This window comes from Quercus suber, unplaced genomic scaffold, assembly GCF_002906115.3.
Source record: "Quercus suber isolate HL8 unplaced genomic scaffold, Cork oak 2.0 scaffold_195, whole genome shotgun sequence".
Taxonomy (NCBI): Eukaryota; Viridiplantae; Streptophyta; class Magnoliopsida; order Fagales; family Fagaceae; genus Quercus; species Quercus suber.
The window spans coordinates 997725-1017576 of NW_027069653.1; the positions used below are offsets into that span (position 1 = coordinate 997725).

The 19852-nt window shown below is 33.6% G+C and overlaps 1 protein-coding gene across 1 annotated transcript; it reads right to left on the reverse strand.

Annotated features, from left to right (window-relative positions):
* Window positions 1-3773: 3773 nt before the first annotated feature.
* LOC111997474 (BTB/POZ domain-containing protein FBL11) lies at window positions 3774-18417 on the reverse strand. Its single transcript, XM_024029569.2, is given in 21 exon segments — window positions 3774-4224; window positions 4755-4823; window positions 4938-4982; window positions 5746-5826; window positions 6257-6312; window positions 6615-6858; window positions 7342-7680; window positions 8455-8600; window positions 9730-9858; window positions 9861-9980; window positions 9983-10009; window positions 11304-11859; window positions 13254-13405; window positions 13511-13547; window positions 14325-14430; window positions 14515-14603; window positions 15870-15919; window positions 16049-16190; window positions 16858-16978; window positions 17851-17901; window positions 18069-18417. Coding segments are annotated over 21 exon segments (2913 nt in total). The 5' UTR covers window positions 18257-18417; the 3' UTR covers window positions 3774-4059.
* Window positions 18418-19852: the final 1435 nt, after the last annotated feature.

The window sequence follows — 19852 nt, forward strand, 5'->3', positions numbered from 1 at the left end:
TGGCTAATTATTTTGACACCTCACCCGTCCAGTTTGTTATTTATAATTTCTTTAATGGTATTAGACCTTTTTGGATTTAATTTATAGTCACTATGGTTACATTTTTTTTAATAATTTGCATTACTTCCACATCTCAACTGAAAACCATAACAGCTTATTACTGTGCTTTGGGCATGGCTGAATATGCTGTGATTAAATTTCTGTTTGATGATGAGCTTGTGTGCCCTTGGTGTAAATATGTATTACTACGCTTATAGCTTTTTTTTGGATTTGAAACCAGTGAATGGTTGTTGATGGGCTTTTCATGTATTAGTGTAAAAAAATTTGCCGTGGACGAGTGTAGTAATCTTCTTGTTGTTTTTTCCCCTTTGCTTTGATTTTTGTTATTGCCTTGCTTGTTATTTTTATTGTTGTTGTTACCTCTTGAGCAATTTTAGGAGTTTTATTTTTTCTTTGACATAAACTGGAAATTCTATTTCTTGGTCATGAGCTATTCTAAAAATCCTTATGAAGATTTTTTCTTTTGTCCAAATTTTTCTTTAAGTGCGTGTTATTTTCCTAAATTGGATTGACCATGCACTATGCAGCAAGGTATTATTCTGGTAGGATAATATGTTTGGCCTGTTGTAGTTCATTTTATACATATAATCTATGGCTCTTGACAGATGAAAGAGGAATTTTTTTGCTGTCTTGAATTGTTACTAATGAATTACATATTTTTATATGTTTGTTAGTGCATGCCCAAAATATTCTAGGTTCTTGTTCAAAATTATCTTCCAACATTTGGTGATTTTATTTTTCTTTTAATAAAACGTTAAGTTGTAGAATTGAAAGAGTAAATTAAATTAAATTAAACTGAAACAGAAAAATGGTTTGGAGTTGTTTGTGTGGTGCTAAATTGCACTGAGTTGTAGAACTTGTGTTCTTTATTGCATGGTGCAATTTGCCGGAGCACAATCCAACGTATCTGACACAGGCACCATGTTAATTGGGACTTGAAAATGCATTACCAAGCCCGTTTGTTGGAAGAGGCATCTCATTGAGTAGTTCACGAAGCCATCCTTTCTCAAAGTATGTGCAACCTACCAAAAAGTCTACATATACAAAAAAAAAAAAAAAATTCACATATGTAGATGTGACAAATTGTTAATGGTGGATAAAAAAAATGATATTAGTGATGGGCCTAGATAAGAACTTATAAAAGCTTGTCAACTCAACTATTGTGAAAAATGTTATGAAATTGTGTATGTAGCATTGCTTGAAACCTAGGTATATGTATATTCCACATGTTGTAAGAGGGGGTTCATGGAGCAACTAGTCCACAAGGCCGACCCTAGGCCTAGGGCCCCCTACTAGAGAAAGGCCCCAATTTTTGGGGCAAAATTTGATATATCTAAAAAAAAAAAAAAAAAAAATTAGAGATATAGGAAAAAAATTAGTTTTATAATTTTCTTCTACTTTTAAAAAGTTCCAAAGTATTGAGTAACGCTAGAGATAATACAACTTTAGATATATAAGTCTTACAAATAGAGTAATGCTATAGTTTTACAAACTATTTTACAACATTTTTACAAACTGTTGTTGTGATCAACTTCTTACTTGTTCTCATCTAAGCCCACCGATAACATCATTTTTTTATTTATCTATAATCATTCACCACATCATCAGTTTGTAAAAGTTTTTGTAAAAGAATTTGTATCTCTAACATTTTCCCTTACAAATATATGTGTCACTAATCGCAAGAAATAATTCAGATAGAAAAATGCTAAAAATATTATTAATTTTACTTGAAAAGTTTACAAATTGATGTGACAATTATTATGATATGTGGACGTCAATAACCTATTAAATGCATTTTTGAATTATTTTTTGTGATTAATGATACATTTTTGTAAGCCTCATGATATACAATTTATAATATCCCTAACATTATTCAATCAAATACTTATTTATTATCTTATTGAAGTGTTACGAATCATATTCATTTCTACATTGTTTGAAAGTTTTTTTAAGTAAAATTTGTTATAACTTTAACATTTTTCCCCAAAAAAAAAAAAAGCATATTACAAAATAAAAGGAATAGATTTTTGTTATAAAGAAATTATGATATTAAATACTAGTTAAATATTATTTAAGTGATAACAAAAAGATCTAATTTAAATATATCGCCTTAGGCCTCCAAATTTGTTGGGCCACCCCTGCTAGTCCATAAGACAATTTTCCTAACCTTAACTTCAACAATGCACCTCACGTGTTAAAACTTAAAAGTTGAAATGGAGGATGACAAGTAAAGAATGTTTATCCAGCCAGGGAGGAGCTCATTTAGAAGTAGAGTAATCACAAGCATACGTATTGTAAGGGACCATACGATATGATCACTTCAGTTGCTATTCCTCTTGCTTTGGCGGCTGCTTCTGGAGCTCTTATTGTGAGTTTGTTTACCTTTCCAAATGTAAAAAGAATGAGAATAGCTACCTGCCCTGGCTGAAGGCTCCTGCAAGTTTATTAGTTTGCTTTTAAACAATAAGTTTTTGAAATTCCGTCCATCTAATCTATTGTATTTATTGTTTGCTATGCTTCTATTAAGTTATATTAGCCTAGCGTTTTGATCTAATTCAGTTCTTTTTGGACCACTTCAGTTTATTACATTCAATTTCAATCCACTTGGCTCTATTCGGTCAACTTTGGTCCATTACATCCAATTTTTTGCATTATAGTCCATTACGGTCAACTTCGGTTCATTTGGTCAATTTTGATCCACTTGGCTCCATTATGTCCATTTTGGTCTATTCAGTCCATTTTGGACCACTTTGGTCTATTACATTCAATATCAATCCACTTGGCTCTATTTGGTCCACTTCGATCCATTATGGTCCATTACGGTCAACTTCGGTCCATTTGGTCAATTTCAATCCACTTGGCTCTATTCAGTCCACTTTGATCTATTAGGTCCATTTCGGGCCACTTCGGTCTATTACGCCCAATTCCGAGCCACTTGGTTTTATTCAGTCTACTTCGGTCCATTCTATCCATTATGGTCCATTTCGTCAATTTCAATCCACTTGGCTCCATTCGTTCCACTTTGGTCTATTCGTTCCACTACGGTCCGTTCCATCTAATTCTATCCATTATGGTCCATTTCTGTCTACTTAGATCCAATTTGGTGCACTTCTGGCCTATTTGGTCCACTTTGGTCCATTTTGGACTAAATGACATTAAGTTGATTCTTTTTGTATGTTGAATTTTCAGTTTTTTTTTTTTTTTAAAAAAATGAATGAAAAGTATGAAATTTTATTCTATTTGGCCCGAACTTTTTAGTTAAAAATACAAATAAAATAGAAATTGAAAATTAGAGATATGAGCCCAAAAAAAACAAAAAGTGATAAATATTCACAAGATTACCTTAAAATTCATATATATATATATATATCCCTATTGATTTTCTTTGTACGCAAAATATTTTATATGTTCCATTTAAAACTGAAAAATAGTACATACTTTAAAATACAAATTTTACATTATATTCTTATAAAATAATTATATTACATTTTTCCAAATATCGCATGAATTTGCATCTACTTTTAATAATGTCCGATCTAATATAAGACTGAGTTATGTCTTCATTTCTTTTTCAATAACATATCACCTTCTCCAATTGCACGTTTGAGAAATGTTGCATTCTCCATCAACTTGGAAACTTAGTCCCGCGAAATTGTTTAAGATTGGCCCAGGTAAAAAATATATCTACAAGCAAAATGTTAGGGAATCGACAATGAACAAACTAAAAAATTCATATTGTTTTCTTGGACCATCACCTCATGGCTCATGCAAAGGACAACTGCAATCGAATCAGCTTAAGTATCAAGGACATCAAGTATACAGCATACAAAAATTCCTAACATATAACATCTGAAACAAACTTCTTGTAACAATGTACAATTATAGAACAAGATAGTGTCAAAAAGGGAATCATTGGTGATACCCATTTTCTATGCCTTGAAAAGAAGTCGTGTGACCTTACCAAATTATTTAATGGAGGCTCCATATCAGTGTCAATAGTTAGAGTCTTTCCTTCACCACTGTTCTCAAGAGATTCTTGCTGTTCCAAACCAGCACTAGTGTCTCCTCGTGCACAGGCGTTCTATGAGCTGAAAGGGTAAAATTACATCTCTGGGACTTGCATCTTGCTATCTTCACAGTACTCAAGAAGCACCTTTCAGCATACTGCGGCAGATAAAACAGGATAACAGAATAGAGCTTAATTACCACAAATTAAAGACTATAAATGCTAAGAGGAAAAAAAGGAGGTATGTATTAGAATTATCCTAAAATGTAGCCTCACTCATTTTGTTGCTCTAAATGGTCTTGGTCTTGCTTTGCTTTGAGGTTTTGATAGATGAGTCCACTTGATTCAACTGGGCAAAAGGTAAGCCTATGGTCACGTGGATTGGATAACATGGTAGAATGATGGAGTGGGTTTGCGTTCAATACAAGGTTTAAATTTGCCAAGAAGAGAGAGAGAGAGAGAGGGAGTCTCATTCCTTCTGCTCTATTTCTTGACGATGTTCTGAACCTTCAAAGGGAAGGAAGGTAACCAGAGGGTAGGATTAATGTTGCTAATTATATATACATGTGAAAAAGTATCCTTGGCTGTGGGTAAAAAAAAAAAAACTAAATATGCACAATATCTGAAGTTCTTTACTTAGATTGATTAATTAATGTACACACTAGAGGGTAGTCATTTTGTAACTTACATCTGGAATGTCAAAGTCACCTTCACTTGCATCACACACATCTAGAGATATCTTCCGAAGCATTGGTAACTGTAATCATGATTAAAGGAAGAAAATATGACATTAGTTGTTAAACTTGATTTCTCTGACAAGAAAGAAACAACAGTAGAGAACAGTGACACTGTAATGAGAGTATGAGAGTACCTTCGAAGCAGCATCAAAAATGAAGGTTTTCTGTATCCCACGACCCTGAATAATGTTGATTAGATTCAAGCCCAGCAAATAAGCAGTCAGTCAGTTATAAATCTCAAAGGTTCATAAACAGGAGTTAGAATCCAAATTATCCAAACAGAGTAAATTTATCTTTATCCTACTTGAGGTGAAAAAAAATATACATCAACAACAGTTGACATCACAAAGTTCAAACTTCAACATAAAATATTGTCACAGTACAAAATATGTATACAAATTGTACCCCAATGAATCTATGATTTGGCTAATTACAGCCTCAATTCTGTACATTATCTAGTCATAACTGTATCTATTCACCTGAAAGAATTATGATGAAAATCTAGTAGGATGATGACTAGCTATTTTCAAATTTCAAAAGCAATGATCTGGTCCTTAGAGAAGAACCACACAACCGCAGATGATTCATAATTATAATGCTATAATAATTTAATTCTTATAATGCATAAACTGAACAAAGTTAACAAATTTAGCTCATTTCCTGGTCTGCCAATGCAATCACAATGCCCATAGCAACCACATTGTGCACTCTTCACCACATTAAACAGGGCTCTATACAATTCAAACTAAACCATAGACACAAAAGGATAATATAACTAAAGCTATAAACAATAGATGAGGAACTCCAAAACAAGAAATCAACAATGGATATATTTGTGTACCATGTTCCAATGTAACAGCACATTAATTTGATCCATTCATCTGAACATTAACTAGACCTGTATCCAAGATGCAAGACAAAGAGCAGTAAAAGAAGGCTCACATTATGACGCAGCAACAGATCTTCAATAGCTGCACAATCGAGTAGAGAAGAAACCCCATTTGCTGTGACTTCTCCACATTCCTAAATGTCATCACATTTGGAAACATACATGAACACTAAAAGAGCAGAAAATAATAATGCAACGACAAAATCATACATATGAGAAAAAAGAAAAGAGGTGAATGGGGTGGCTTAGATCCATTGTTATCAAAACAGAGTAAGCATTTTAGCTAAAAGCATCTGACAACCAATGTTAGAGCTTTATTCAAGGTTTTCTAAGGCTATATAGACCTACGTTTCTTTCTTGTTTTCCCTTTTTTTTTTCTTTTTCTTTTTTTCCAGCAACTCAAGGAGAGCAAGAAGATGAAGAAGACAGCAGGTGCTTTAACCATCACTCATCTACATCAGAAGCACTTAAGAACGTTTTAGTTGGAAGGATCTGTATCAAATTTTAGCATAATAAAAAAAAGGATTTCAGTATACATTTAAAAGAAAAGAGAGAATAAAAAACCTCAAGATGGATAGAAATCAAGCCTGGGCATCCATGTGAGATAATCTTTTGAGAATCTGTGATAAAGGCCAAAAGATAAGGTAGACATATCAATTACCATCCAACAACTAGAAATGAATATGACCATTATTCCAAATCTGCTATAAAGATATGCTAAGCATGGATACAATATAGAGAAAAAGAGATATGTCTACCATGCAGCAATAAAAAGAACCATTTAATGATGGGTCTCATACTCTCTCATTTGCTTCTTGTTGATATTTGAACTCGAATCATGAAACAACAAATAAGAGGATTCAAGAACATGAAATTTATGCAGACTGATGCAAATTATACTTTACAAACAATGACTCCTGACCTGAATTGAGAAGCTTACATCCCAGCAAGGAAAGCTCAACCAAGTTTGCACAATTCTGAGTCAGAATAACTAAATCATTATTGGTCATCCAAGGGGTTACTCTTTCAAGCCTCAATTTCCTCAGATTTTGCATAGAGAGGCTGAAGCTTAACATAGATATATCACCAAGGCAATAGCACAACGCCAACACTCGCAAATTTCTCAAATATGCCAAGATGTTCATTATGACAGTATCCGAGATGACCTGTAAAGAACCCAGATCATGAAATAAAGTCACAGCCAGAATAAATAAGTGTATTTCAATTCGCAAGAGGAAAAAAAAAAAAAAGATTGTAAATATGCTACTTGATAAGTTATACTGATCTCAGTCATATGAGAGGTTATCAGACAATCTATTAGGCAAGAGAAAGTAAGTTTGTCTCGTTCTGAAAAAAGAAAAAAAGTGCAAGAAAGGGCCTTTCAATCATCCTAAACAAAAGCATATCTCCATGTGCCGTACAGCTTCAACCATATCAGAAATATTGTCTGATCAATTTTTCTCCAGAGAATCAGAACACACAGTGAGCATAATTACTGTGAAGTAGTTATCCCAGACAGGGAAGCATGCCCTTGTAGTGAACAGAACCTACTGCATGTGTCAATCCCCTTATTCAATAACAAGTATCACGTAGAAGAATCCCCATTTTTGTTATAAAGAAGAATCTCGAATTTCAAAGAAAATTAATACCTGAAAATGAAGAATTACTGACTCTAGCATAGGACAAGCTGCAGGTAGTCGTTTCAGTGCATCTTCACCTAATGATCCACCTAAACCCACAGTTATTGACCTTAGTGACATAATCGCAGGTTGGAGAGCTTCCAGAGAGAGATAAGAAAATCCCCATCCTAAGGTAATTTCTTCCAATTTGCAATTGCCTAACTCAAGATACAAATCTTTATACAAGTAATAATTTTCTCCCCCTGAGGTGTTACTTTCCTGTCGAAATATATTTCTGCAGCCCCTCGCATTCAAGCACTTTAAACCTGGATTTCCATGGACTACGTGAGCTAATGCAGCTGCAGAAACCTGAAATTTTACAAGCACAATAACCCTGGGTTAAAAAAAACAGTATGTTTAATAATTAGTACATCATCACCATGGTTGCAGCAGCAAGAACAAGGAGACTTAAAAACACATGATCTTTCTATTTGGTCAGAGGTGTCAGATGCTGAAGCTTAATATCTCTCTTCCTTCACTCAAATTCATTAGAAATTTTTTGGGGTTTGTCACATCTAAAGCCTTACCTTGATTGTCTACATAGACTGGAAATACAAAGAGAACACATTAGCGCCTAAATAAGAATCAAACTTAAACCCAAGAAAACAAACACACTTCTTTTTTGATATGCATCTTTCACAAGGACAGCATGCTCTATTTAATGGATTGGATTGGAGGGGCTGATAGATAGTAGCTCTATAGGACCAGCTGACCCAACAAACCATTAGACATGATTCTTCTTCGCACGAATACAAGATGTATTTTACAGTAGGGAACCATTAGGTTGACAATTAAAACCATTTTGTTTCCTAGTCCAAATAAAATAATTAGAATAGACTGGTAGGTCAATTTTTCCGTAGTTTGGGATTAAGGCTGCCTAGGTCAGATTTATTTGGCATGTTGCATCTACTAATTCTATTTTCAGATTCAAACTAGCTAATATCCGTAAATTTTACGGTCATTGACTGAGTAATTCTTTACATGAGGATGAATATACAATGCAGAGTCAAAAATATATAATACATTCATATACTCTCCAGGGGAAAATAGGGAAAAAACCAGGTTCCATAAATCATGACTAACCATGGTATTAGAAATATCAAGCATCTCCAATGAAGAACCTGAGAAAGAGTGCAGAGCTTGGTCAACAAGCTGAGTATCCCTCAAGCAAAGACTCTTCAGCATTTTTGTTTGAGACAGAAGCTCTAAAAGAGATGTTTTGTCAACACCTACAAAAAAATTTATACATATGTCTCAAGTACATCTTTAAGCATCATAACTCCTAAACTACTTTCTGTAAACCAACTATGACAATAACTGAACATGAAAACCCTAATCCCAATAGATTGGATTTGGGTTTTTTTTTTTTTTTTTTTTTTTTAAAAGGCAAGAAAGGAGAATTGCTAGCCCAGAGCTGTTAACAGAAAGCTTTGTTGAGTTAATTGAAGTACAGGCTTTCATCAAGCAAGTGCGCCAGATTTCCCTCACTCTTAATTGTTACTTCTACTCAGGCTTTTATTTTAAGGCAGAAAATTACATCAGTACCTTACTACATTAACAATCAATCCTGGAATGGGACTCCATAATTTCACCAATGTTAATAAATAAATATAATAAAAAGAAGCCATACCATAACAATTTAAAGCTCGTTTTGCAATTTTATTCCTTTCCCTCCCACAATTAAGTAATTAGACAGTAAAGGATTAAAAATCTTAACTATGAAGGAAGCTTACTTCAATGAAAATATAGCCAGATTATGGCCATGGTCCTTAACTAGTTTGAGTTAAATTCATCAGTATTATGTGGGTGACCAGCTTTCCCATGGAGTATTTGATGAGCAGAGCTATGCCTACTCTTAATTGTTCTCCACAGAAAGAATTGGTGAATCACAGGAATTTTGGTAGGGAAGGAATATTATAGTTTGAAAAGAACACTATTTGATTTGGAGAATTTGGTTGAGAGGATTAAAAGATGTTTGGGCAAGGAGCAAGCACATTCTCAAGACACTACATTCCTGAGTTTCAGTGAATTATTCATTGATTTCATTCAGAGCTTTTGGATATTTTTTGAGTTTTATAGATAATTTAAATTTTAGAATTGATGCAATTTTCTTCTTCTTCTCTCTCTCTCTCTCTCTCTCTCTCTCTCCTTCCTTTGTTTCCTAAATCCATATCTTTTTTCATGAGTTTTCCTTGGTAAACTTCCTGTCCACTCAGGATCCACCACCTTAGAAAGACATATTTAAAATAAATAAATAAAATAATAAAAAAAGCCAATAAAAGGAAAATAAAAACAATTATAGTTCAATCCTAACTGAACTTTTAACAGAGAGAATAACATGTAGGAAATAACACTCACTCTTGCAGCCACCAATATGCAGCTTTAGGAGATTAGATATCAAAGAATTACAATTCCATCCCAAATCATCAGCCGAAGAGTTACCATAATTAGAAGAAATACCAGAGCAAAGAGCTAGAACTGAATTTTTCCAAAAGAAGTATCGCATGCTACAATTGAATGTAGTTTCATACAATTGCATATAAGTTTTGAAATACCAACATCTGTCACCGATATACACCCTTTCAGGTTCAGATCACGCAAGGAAGCACAAAATTTGAAATATACTGGAGATCCAAGTCTGGCATAAACATTGAAAGAAATGGTCAGTAGGGTAGTGTATTCCCCCCACCCCCTTCTTCTCAAAAAAATTATAATTAAAAAAAAAAAAATCCAACCCAAAGGGGTATCACTATCAGCTAGGGACCACATTTCATGAAGTGGAGATACCTGATCAATGAAAGTGNCACAAAATTTTGAAATATACTGGAGATCCAAGTCTGGCATAAACATTGAAAGAAATGGTCAGTAGGGTAGTGTATTCCCCCCACCCCCTCTTCTAAAAAAATTATAATTTAAAAAAAAAAAAAAAAAAAAACTCCATCCCAAAGGGGTATCACTATCAGTTAGGGACCACATTTCATGAAGTGGAGATCATTATTTCAACACCCCCCTCCCTTTGGAGCAAAACTCATAAAAAAAATAAATAAATAAGGCAAAAAAATTCTTTTCATCCCATTAATTGGGTCAAACTTCAATTTCCATCCCTCCAATTCAAAAAGTTGCAATTAGTCCCTGAAAAAATTAAATGGTATCAATTTCATCCTTCCATCCATCTATTGTTAAAGAAGGGGCATACATGACAACCAAAGTGCAGATGGGCATGTTAAAAAGCTAACATGTGTACATGACCTAGAATAAGTTTTACGAAAGATAGATAGAAGGATAAAATTGATACCTTTTAAATATTTCGAGGACGACATTGCAACTCATTAAATTTGAGGGACGAGCATATATATATATATATATATAATCACTAAGGTGCAATACGTGCTTGCATACACTAGCTAGAACTTCCCTCCAAACACATCCAAGATCAAGATTGTACAATTCATTCTCTACTTGATGTTTACAGGTTTAAATAAAAAAATAAAAAAATTGCTATGACAAAATTTGTGCTCATATCAATTGCATTGCGCACATATTGTGGTCTGGTCTATCCCACTGATCCCTTGTTCCATAAGAGAAATCACAAAACAAGATTTCATAAAATGATGAACTCTACCCCATTAACCCATAAAGATTTTTAATGAATCGGAGTGCAACTTCTAGGATGTGTTTGAATACTGCTTATTTTGCTAAAATTGAAAAATTATTACTAAAAGTACTGTAGATAAAAATAAAAGTTAGTTGAAATAATACAGTAGAGCCATGAATAATGCAAAAAAGTGCAATGGGGCCCATAAATAATAACAAAAATAAGCTGTAGTGAAATAATTTTAATTTTTCATTTCAATCCAAACGCACACCTAATACCACAAACTGGATATGACAAAATTTCTTTGGTGGAATTTTGCAAAATGACATAATCTCACCACAGAGATCAGTTCGGCCCTCCAGCGTGAGTTTTGTAATATTTGATAATAATAGTCCAGGCTTCTTTAATGATAAAACATCCTCAGGATCTTCTCTAACACCGACAGACTTGTTTGATAGTAGCAGAGCAATAGCTGCACTTGAGGATGCAACTGAAACTTGTGCTGGTATAAGAGGACTAATATCAATGGTTAAGTCAACTTCACAGAGCAGAGGGCATTTCTGCACCAATTGATGCAAAGTTGTTGTCTTGAAGTTCAAAAGATAAGCTGCTTTTAATGTTCTTATAGAAGGAAATGACTTGCTGAAGCATGTAATAGCCGCTTCAAGATGCAGCCTTGGACACTTGGAAATATCTACCTCCTGTACCGATTCAAATGATAGCATTGGCAAACCCTGTGAAATTGGACATTGTTCTCTCTCAAGACACCCAAAGTTCATTGTAAAATTTTTAACACTCTTTCTTAAGGTGGGGTCTATGCTATATGAAGAAGGAAGCAAAGACAAGAGAAGAATCGCTAATGTTATCTGTGGACAACCTGAAAGGTTCACCTTCTGCACAAAGAGGAAAGATTTAAGTCATACAATAATGAAGATTTTTTTTTTTTTTTGATAAGTACAATAATGAAGAATGTGCAGGTGAAATGAAAATTGTGCATCTCAACCGTAATTAAGGCAGGTGGAATTGGCTGCACGTCAACTTAGTGACATAAAACTACAGATATTGGAAAGATAAATAACAGAAAGAACCTGAAAGGTTCAGTTTCTGCGAGGAAAAATTAAGTGATACAATTATGAACTACATGGCAGAGACAAGTTTAACAATTGGAGCCAACGGTAGGTAAGATTGGCTATCTATGCAAACTCAACCACATGACTTCCTTCATGAATTTGATACACATAAATAAAGAATTCCTCCATTCTAGAGACACCCAAGGTTTTTTTTTTTATAGGTAATGTAAAATATGATTAAAAAAGTAGCCAACCCGAGTAATTGGGGATGTATTGTGGGGGAGAGACTCCCAAGGTTTGTTAAAATCAGAATCCTATGTATGATTGATGGAGGGGATTCATAGATCAGATCAAGGATCATAAAATCCTACTTTCCATAAAAAATAAGTAATAAAAATAATTTTTAAAAAAGCAAATATATATATATATATTAGCGATTATGGTATATGTTAAAGAATTATTAAAATCATTAAAGGACAAATGATAAAATTCCATATAGTTCAGTTTCTATACTATACATCTCCGGTAACTAAAAAAATATAATTTTTTCAGCAAAATTTACCCAAAAAAAACTGCATATGATAACACCCGCCATGTTAAATTGTAACTCCCCACTAACCTAAAGAAAAAGGAAAAGCTAGCACAACCACTTTGAATTCCATCTACGTATAAATCTTCAATTTCTTAGTCAAACACCATGTTAAATTTTAACTCCCCACCAAACAAACTGCATATGATAACAATCCAATTCTAATCCAAATTTTAGTAGCATCTTGTACAGCGGGTGATTTTTTTAAATAATCTCAATTTGTCAAGAAAAAAAGAAGGATCTGACTTTAAGAATATCATGTATCAAAAGAAAAAAGTCTCACTTTCCTGTGTAAATAAAATATCTAAAATACCCCTTTAATACTTTTATCCAAACACCCCTTGATAATCTGTTGTACCCAAATCAAAGAATGATAACCAGAAGTGAAAAGGGTAAATTAAAATGACCTCACTTCCACCACTACCTTTTCTCAAGAAGTTGAGTTCAGAAGATAAAGCTTATCCATGTGTAACTGGCCTTATTTATCAGAAAATCACTCAAAGATTTATTTCTATTTTGTCCTACTAGCTTATATTTTTCAACCCAACTGACATAAGAAGCCAACCAACTCCCATAAAGCTCATTGCATAAGCTCAAAGAGCACTTATAGATTTAGTATAGAGAGTACCTTAGAATATTCTGTCAGCCGAACCCTGAGCTTGTGCAAGTCACCATCTCCTAAGCCATTCATGGAATTTATGGGTGGAACACTCATTAGTTTAAAAATTGAGTCAACACTCTCCTTAGAAAGCTCAGAGAAATGGCAAGACCTTCTTTTCCCTGAATTATGAAACCAATCAACTTGTATCATTAATGAATTTGATGAAGAACATGAGTAAATATCTTCCAGTGCTTTAAGAAAAACATCCAGAGAATTGAGCATACCTGCAGCAAACCACAATGGCAAAAGGCTAACGCGGATCTTTTCAACAAGAACAATGAATGAGTATAAAGCAAGAATATCACAATTACTTAAATATTATAAAAATGCTAATTTCCAGACAAGAAATAGACAGATTCATCCTAACTTAATTCTGGTCATTCTGATTTCATAAATAAAAAATAAAAATAAAAAGTATAATTCCAAAAGATGATTTAAGAAAATTAAAACCATTCTAAAATCACATTTATAAGACTAGCCAAGAAAATTTATAAAAGAGTTGATAAAAAAGCTCTTATAGTGAAGAGATCGATGATTAAGAAAATTAGAGTCATAATGAAATCACATGTATAAGACTAGCCAAGAAAATTTATAAGAGAGCTGACAAAAAGTTCTTATAGTGAAGAGGCAGATGTGAGATGACATGTTTTTTAATTTTAATTTCAATTAAAATATAGACAATACAGCACCATTTGAAGGGTCCTATTTTATAATGATAAAATAGGTCATCATTTGTTATTATGAATAGACCACTTTCATTCCGCCATCTACCAAAAACTAAGGTAACAAACTAGACAGTATGTCAAATTTGTCACACTTTGCATGTGGATAATCTTTTCCAATCTCATATATAGCTCCATCATTTATTGAATTTAACCTATAAATTACAAAATGGAATAGAAGGATTTGACCTGAGTTTAGTTAAATAAAACAAATTCTCTTTCACTCTAATCTTGTACTTATCTCCTAAAAGAGAGGGAACTTTCACTCGAAAAGTCTAATTGTCCTCAAGTTAAACATGAAAGCATCAAAGCTTACTTGTCTAAAGATGTCGTGACAATCCTTGCTAGTTAAGATGAAGTTTTCCAACTGTTTGGCATTAGCATCAACCCAAACTAAAAGTGCATCCGAAAGATGCATTTCACTGTAAACGATCAGAGAGATTTCAGAATTCCCAAATAGATTATATAACATTGAGTTAAGCTATTTGAGAGAATAACTGATCCACCTGTCAACCGTCAAATGGGGGTGCTCTATGCAAGATAATAACAAATGGTATGGAACATCTCCAAAAAGTTTGCTAGACATGGCCCACATCTGCCCAAAACAACACACCATCATCAGCTTCCATTAAACAGAAAGAGGTTCCAACAATGTAAAAGCAAATCACTTGCACAAAGTAAAATCAAATTATCACAACTTTTTGAATTGCCATCCAGAAACCTAGCAATGCTTAAGCCAAACATACAACAGAAGGAAGAGTGCTCAAGTGAATAATCACTTATACGTATTTATAAAAAAATAATAATAATAATAAAATAATCACTTATAAGTATTTACTTGACCCTGACTGCTTATTTGGTATACATAGCCAACAAGGGAGCTTCGCAGACTGGCAGATTTGACTAATGTGGATTTTCTTTGGCACCTAACAAGAGACTATGTCTCTTCTCAAACTGAAGCAAACTCCATCAGAATTTTGATTACATCTACCTTGGTTCATGATATTTTTCTTTCCTTCATCATTCAGCTATATCTGTCTAAAACCATCTTCACTGTAAAATCCTCAATAACAACTTCCTTTCTCTTTGACCCGGCCCATAGACTTTTAGGCTTTCCTCCAGTCCTTCTAGCCTTCCTTGTCTCATTCCTCACCATCGTCAATGAAACCCTCCTTTTTTGGGCTTTGCATGAATGATCAGAACTAAACACAGGACAGCTGTACATGGTGTTATATTTAGGTTAATCAGTTTCCTCTGTGGGTGTATAGCTTCAATTATGCAGCATGCTGCACAATCAGCCAGAAATAACCCAGTAAGAACTGAGTCAACTTACTCTTTCACCTACACTTTCATATTTATATTCTGTGTAAATTAAAGTTAAGAAAAAAGGAAAATTAAATCAAACAAACAAGATCATCAATATCATAGCATGAAAATCCACACAAGATATTGCTTGCTGAAAGGCATTATACAAATACCAGAAAGCACTAGCTAGATGGAGGACAGTGGGTTTCAGAGCGTCTGTTACTCAGTACCAAACTTGTGCAAACTAAATGTTTAAGTAGGATTCTTTTATAATAAAAGATTATGAGGAAATGAGTGCTTAAAAGATTTATAAAAAAATATCAAACACAAACATAACCTAATCAAATACAAGAAGTAAATGAAATGCTATACAACATGTGCATTAGACCAAAAAGAAACATAGAAAGTCAAGTACGATTTGAGCATATAATATACTCTACCATGAATAATTACTGAACAAACCATCTAATCATGCAGAAATTTCTAAAAAAGAAACAATCTGAGGTATATATGGTGGATGCTTAAAGGTTAAAGCTAGAGAATGGTTTACACTTACAAAGTTCCTTGCAAGAAAGCTAGCACATAATTCCGGAAGAAAATCATTTGCTGCAATGAATTCCAAATACATCTATTAGAGTGAAAACCATGATGTTAACTTCAAAAATTAAACAATGAGAGGCATGATTTTACATGTTTTATCATTTTTAACAGTAAAAAAACCAGAGAGATCCTCACCACACTCTAAACCAAATTTCCAAATATGAATCAAATCATCCAATTGTAATTGAAGTGACGCAGACCCCTCAGAAGAAGATACCTCAGAAAACCAAGTTTTACACTTCAAGAGAAGCATCTCCACCCCAAAATAAAGCGCACCCTGGAAGATTAGCACAAGAGTTTTAAAAGAGGAATATATAATAAAGTTTGATTTGAGAAAGTCATACATAGCTGTCTTGGTTTCAAACTTTAAGAACACAGCTTGTAGTTTTTAGCTAAAAAATGGCAAAGTAAAATGATCACATAGATCACTTTGAGCATTTTCAGTTAGGGTTACAATAACTAATCTCCAATCAATGAGAAATGAGGCGTGCTACATGTAAATGTTAATGCTACCACTTAGTATTGGTTATGCAATCAGAGCAGATTTTCAAGGATGAGAATTGGCTAAGTGAAATGTTATTTGGAGCAGGATCTCTATGGGATAAACATTAGAAACATGAAGGTGACATGCTGCTTATCATTGGAAAGTGGCACAATATAGACAGGCTTATATGTGTTGCCCAACTAAAAGTTAGAGTGTAGGAGTAATCCAATATAATGGAAGATACATTGAACAATATCTTTAAAAGCAAAATCATGTTTTTCCTTCTTTTGAGAATCAAATTTAATAAAGAACCAATGCAAAAAAGGTTTACTTTCCATATTAATCCAATATATTACACATTGCCCGATCCATATTGCAGATCATCATTAGGGTACTAGCAACAATAGTAGTACCTGTAAGGGTGAAATAGTAGAAATATCAAAACCATGTAAATGATTACCTCAAAAAGAGGAATGAAATTATTCGGCGTAATATGCAATGGGCAGCCATATATGCACTTCAGAACATCCACAAATGTTTCCAGGCTCCACTGAATTGATATGCAATCCAGGCATGATTCACTGGAGAAGATTTAGGTGATGTGAAAGAATAAATACATTCAGTTCAAGAGTTTCGAGATTAAAGATACGCATTGATCACAAGAGGACAACAAATAACATTTATCTCAACCAAGCCCAGTAAAACCAAAAAACAGAACCAATCTCCCTTTCCATTACTGTGACACATCTCTTATTGCATCTTATGCTCCATTCAGTTGTCCCAAAAAAAACATATAAATAGAGGAAATCATAATTTCTTGAATTTTAATTTTTGTTCTTTGACAAGTAATAAATTTTATTCAAAGAGAAGACTATTCTTATAAAGCATGGACATTTCATTTGGGGTTCCATAACCGTGTCAGAAACTAGACACGCGTAGGAAACGCATGCGTGTCCAAGCCATATCCTTTTAGACACGGAAAGAGGAATCAAATACTCTTTCACAAAACAAATAGAGCATTCATGCTCTAATAGTAAAATGCATATGAAAATTAATAAATACTCTTATTCTTGGTTTGTATTCTAATTTCTAATCATCCTTTAATAGTCATGAATTCATTTTATTATCCATTATTACTTTTAAATTGATATATATATATATATATATATTTAACATTATATGAAAAATAAATGCTTAACACTATATAGAAAATATAAATATATTTAATAATTATTTAATTCATGTTCACAATGATGAACCAAACTCTGCACTCAACAGGATTAACTACAACGAGTCGTTTGAAAACTGTGTTTTCCATTCTATGCTCAATTTTCTCGGCAACCAAACAAAGGCTTAGCCAGTAATACATTAATAGAACAAATAATCAGACTAAACCAAATTACCAAGCCTATTAATAGTAATAACCGGTAAAAAAATAATTCAAAGCTATTACCTAAAGCTGCCACGGAGGAGGCCTCGAAAATACGAAGATTGTTCAATGAGCCTGTGATTACCCATAGAAGGAATCAAACACACTGTAATCAGCAACTATAATTTAATTCTTGAAAAGGAAAATAGACTATTTCGTTTTTTTATTTTTATTTTTTATTATAAATTTTCTCTCACTTTCCCGAGAACCAAACAGTTGAGAAGAGAAGAGAAGAGACTGGCCTATTCCGATTAGCGTGAATTTGGAGTGTCTGGGAACAGAGGATCGTGTGCAAGTCCCAGCTTAGGATATCTGTGGTTGAAATGAGAATCTCTTTTTTGTGTTTGGACTCTGACTCTGCTTCTGCTTCGATCGGGTTGGGGTTTGTGCAAGTGAGGATAACGAAGTCATCGTCGGAGCTTGATTCCATGGAGGAGAACTAGTATTACAATTCCATAACATAAAACTGGAATTGGAATTACAGGTTCAGAGATTTGCGCAGTGAGGTTGGTTTGGTTTTCTTGGTTAAGGAAAATTTAGAGAGTCGTTGTGGGTGTAGTGTGGTACTTGCCACTTTCCATTTTTCTTCTTCTTTAAACCCAACGTTGCTTTCATCTCGATCCAACGACATCATATATCTACCGTTAACTCGTTACATATCTCGGCCCAACGGCATCAAATTTAGCGTCGTTTACAGTAGTCTTATTATTTTTTTATTTTAAAAATAAAATGTATAATTATACCTTTAAAATGTGAAATAAATAAACAAAAGACAAATCAAAAACTAATAAATAAAAAATTGTATTAAGAAGGAAGACATGAACCTAAAGGAGTTTGTTTAATGATTTCTAAGACCTCATAATATCTATGAGATCCTCAGTTAAAAACTTCTTGTCCCCATTTTGAGGTCAGCTGATAATTCTCTGCATATGCTCGAGAAAATAGTCAAATACTTAAAGATCCCGATAACTTGTTTGTATAAAAATAAAAAATAAAAATAAAAAGAGAAAGGGGAAGCAGGGCTTCCACTTATATTAAAAACATTTAAATTGTCAATTTTGTCACTATGGTATCAACTTATATTTGTTTATTTAAAATTATTGAAAGAGTTTTAACTTTTATCTCTAACTCAAGATAATAATAATAAAATGGCTATGATTGTCAATTTATACGATTCCCTACTTAACTGTGATAACATCTAAGGGAATGATAACTAATTCCCTTCTCCCTACTTTTTTTTTTTTTTTCAAATATTATTTGAGAAGTGGATCGTGTAATTTCATTAATCAGCAATAGCAGAAAACAGCCATTACAATGATTTAGTTTGAATAATATCAGCAATACAAGTAGGTGTCTCTTCCATACATACAAATTCAGGACCCAAAAATTTGAGCTCTTCATGCCAAATTTTGAGCTGCGCTTTATTCCCTTCTCGATGAACATGCCCGAAAGACCAACTACTCAACTCCCTAGCAGACATTTTTGCATCTTCAATAATAGCGCCCAGTAGAGAAAAATTTCCTGATGGGGCTTTGAGAATTTGGAGCTAATCACCTTCTATAATCGCATTCCTGAAACTTGTTTCACCTGCAAGTTTTATACCTCTTATGAATGTCAAAGCTTCGATTGTCTCCGCCATCATGAACATCATTGACAACCTCAGATAGAGCAGCCAAAACCAAACCGTTGCTGTCCCTAAAATCCACACCCATCCCACCCTGTGTTGATTCCTTGAATAGAGCTGCATCAATATTCGCTTTGTACCAGCTCATGGGAGGTGCACACCAGTAGATTTGTCTGTTTATCTGCCCTGACATTGTTGTGTCTCTTGCAAGTTGATATTCAGCCTGATAGTTGGATGCCCACTAAGCTATCCAGTGGAATTTTATCAGGCTCATTAGCCCATGTTTTGTTCCAACAAAACCATATAGCCCAGGTGACGATCATAAACAATTCATGATCACCCCTTCTCTCCACTTAGTTTTTAAAACATGCAAACAAGAGAAATGAGTAACTAAGGTTACCT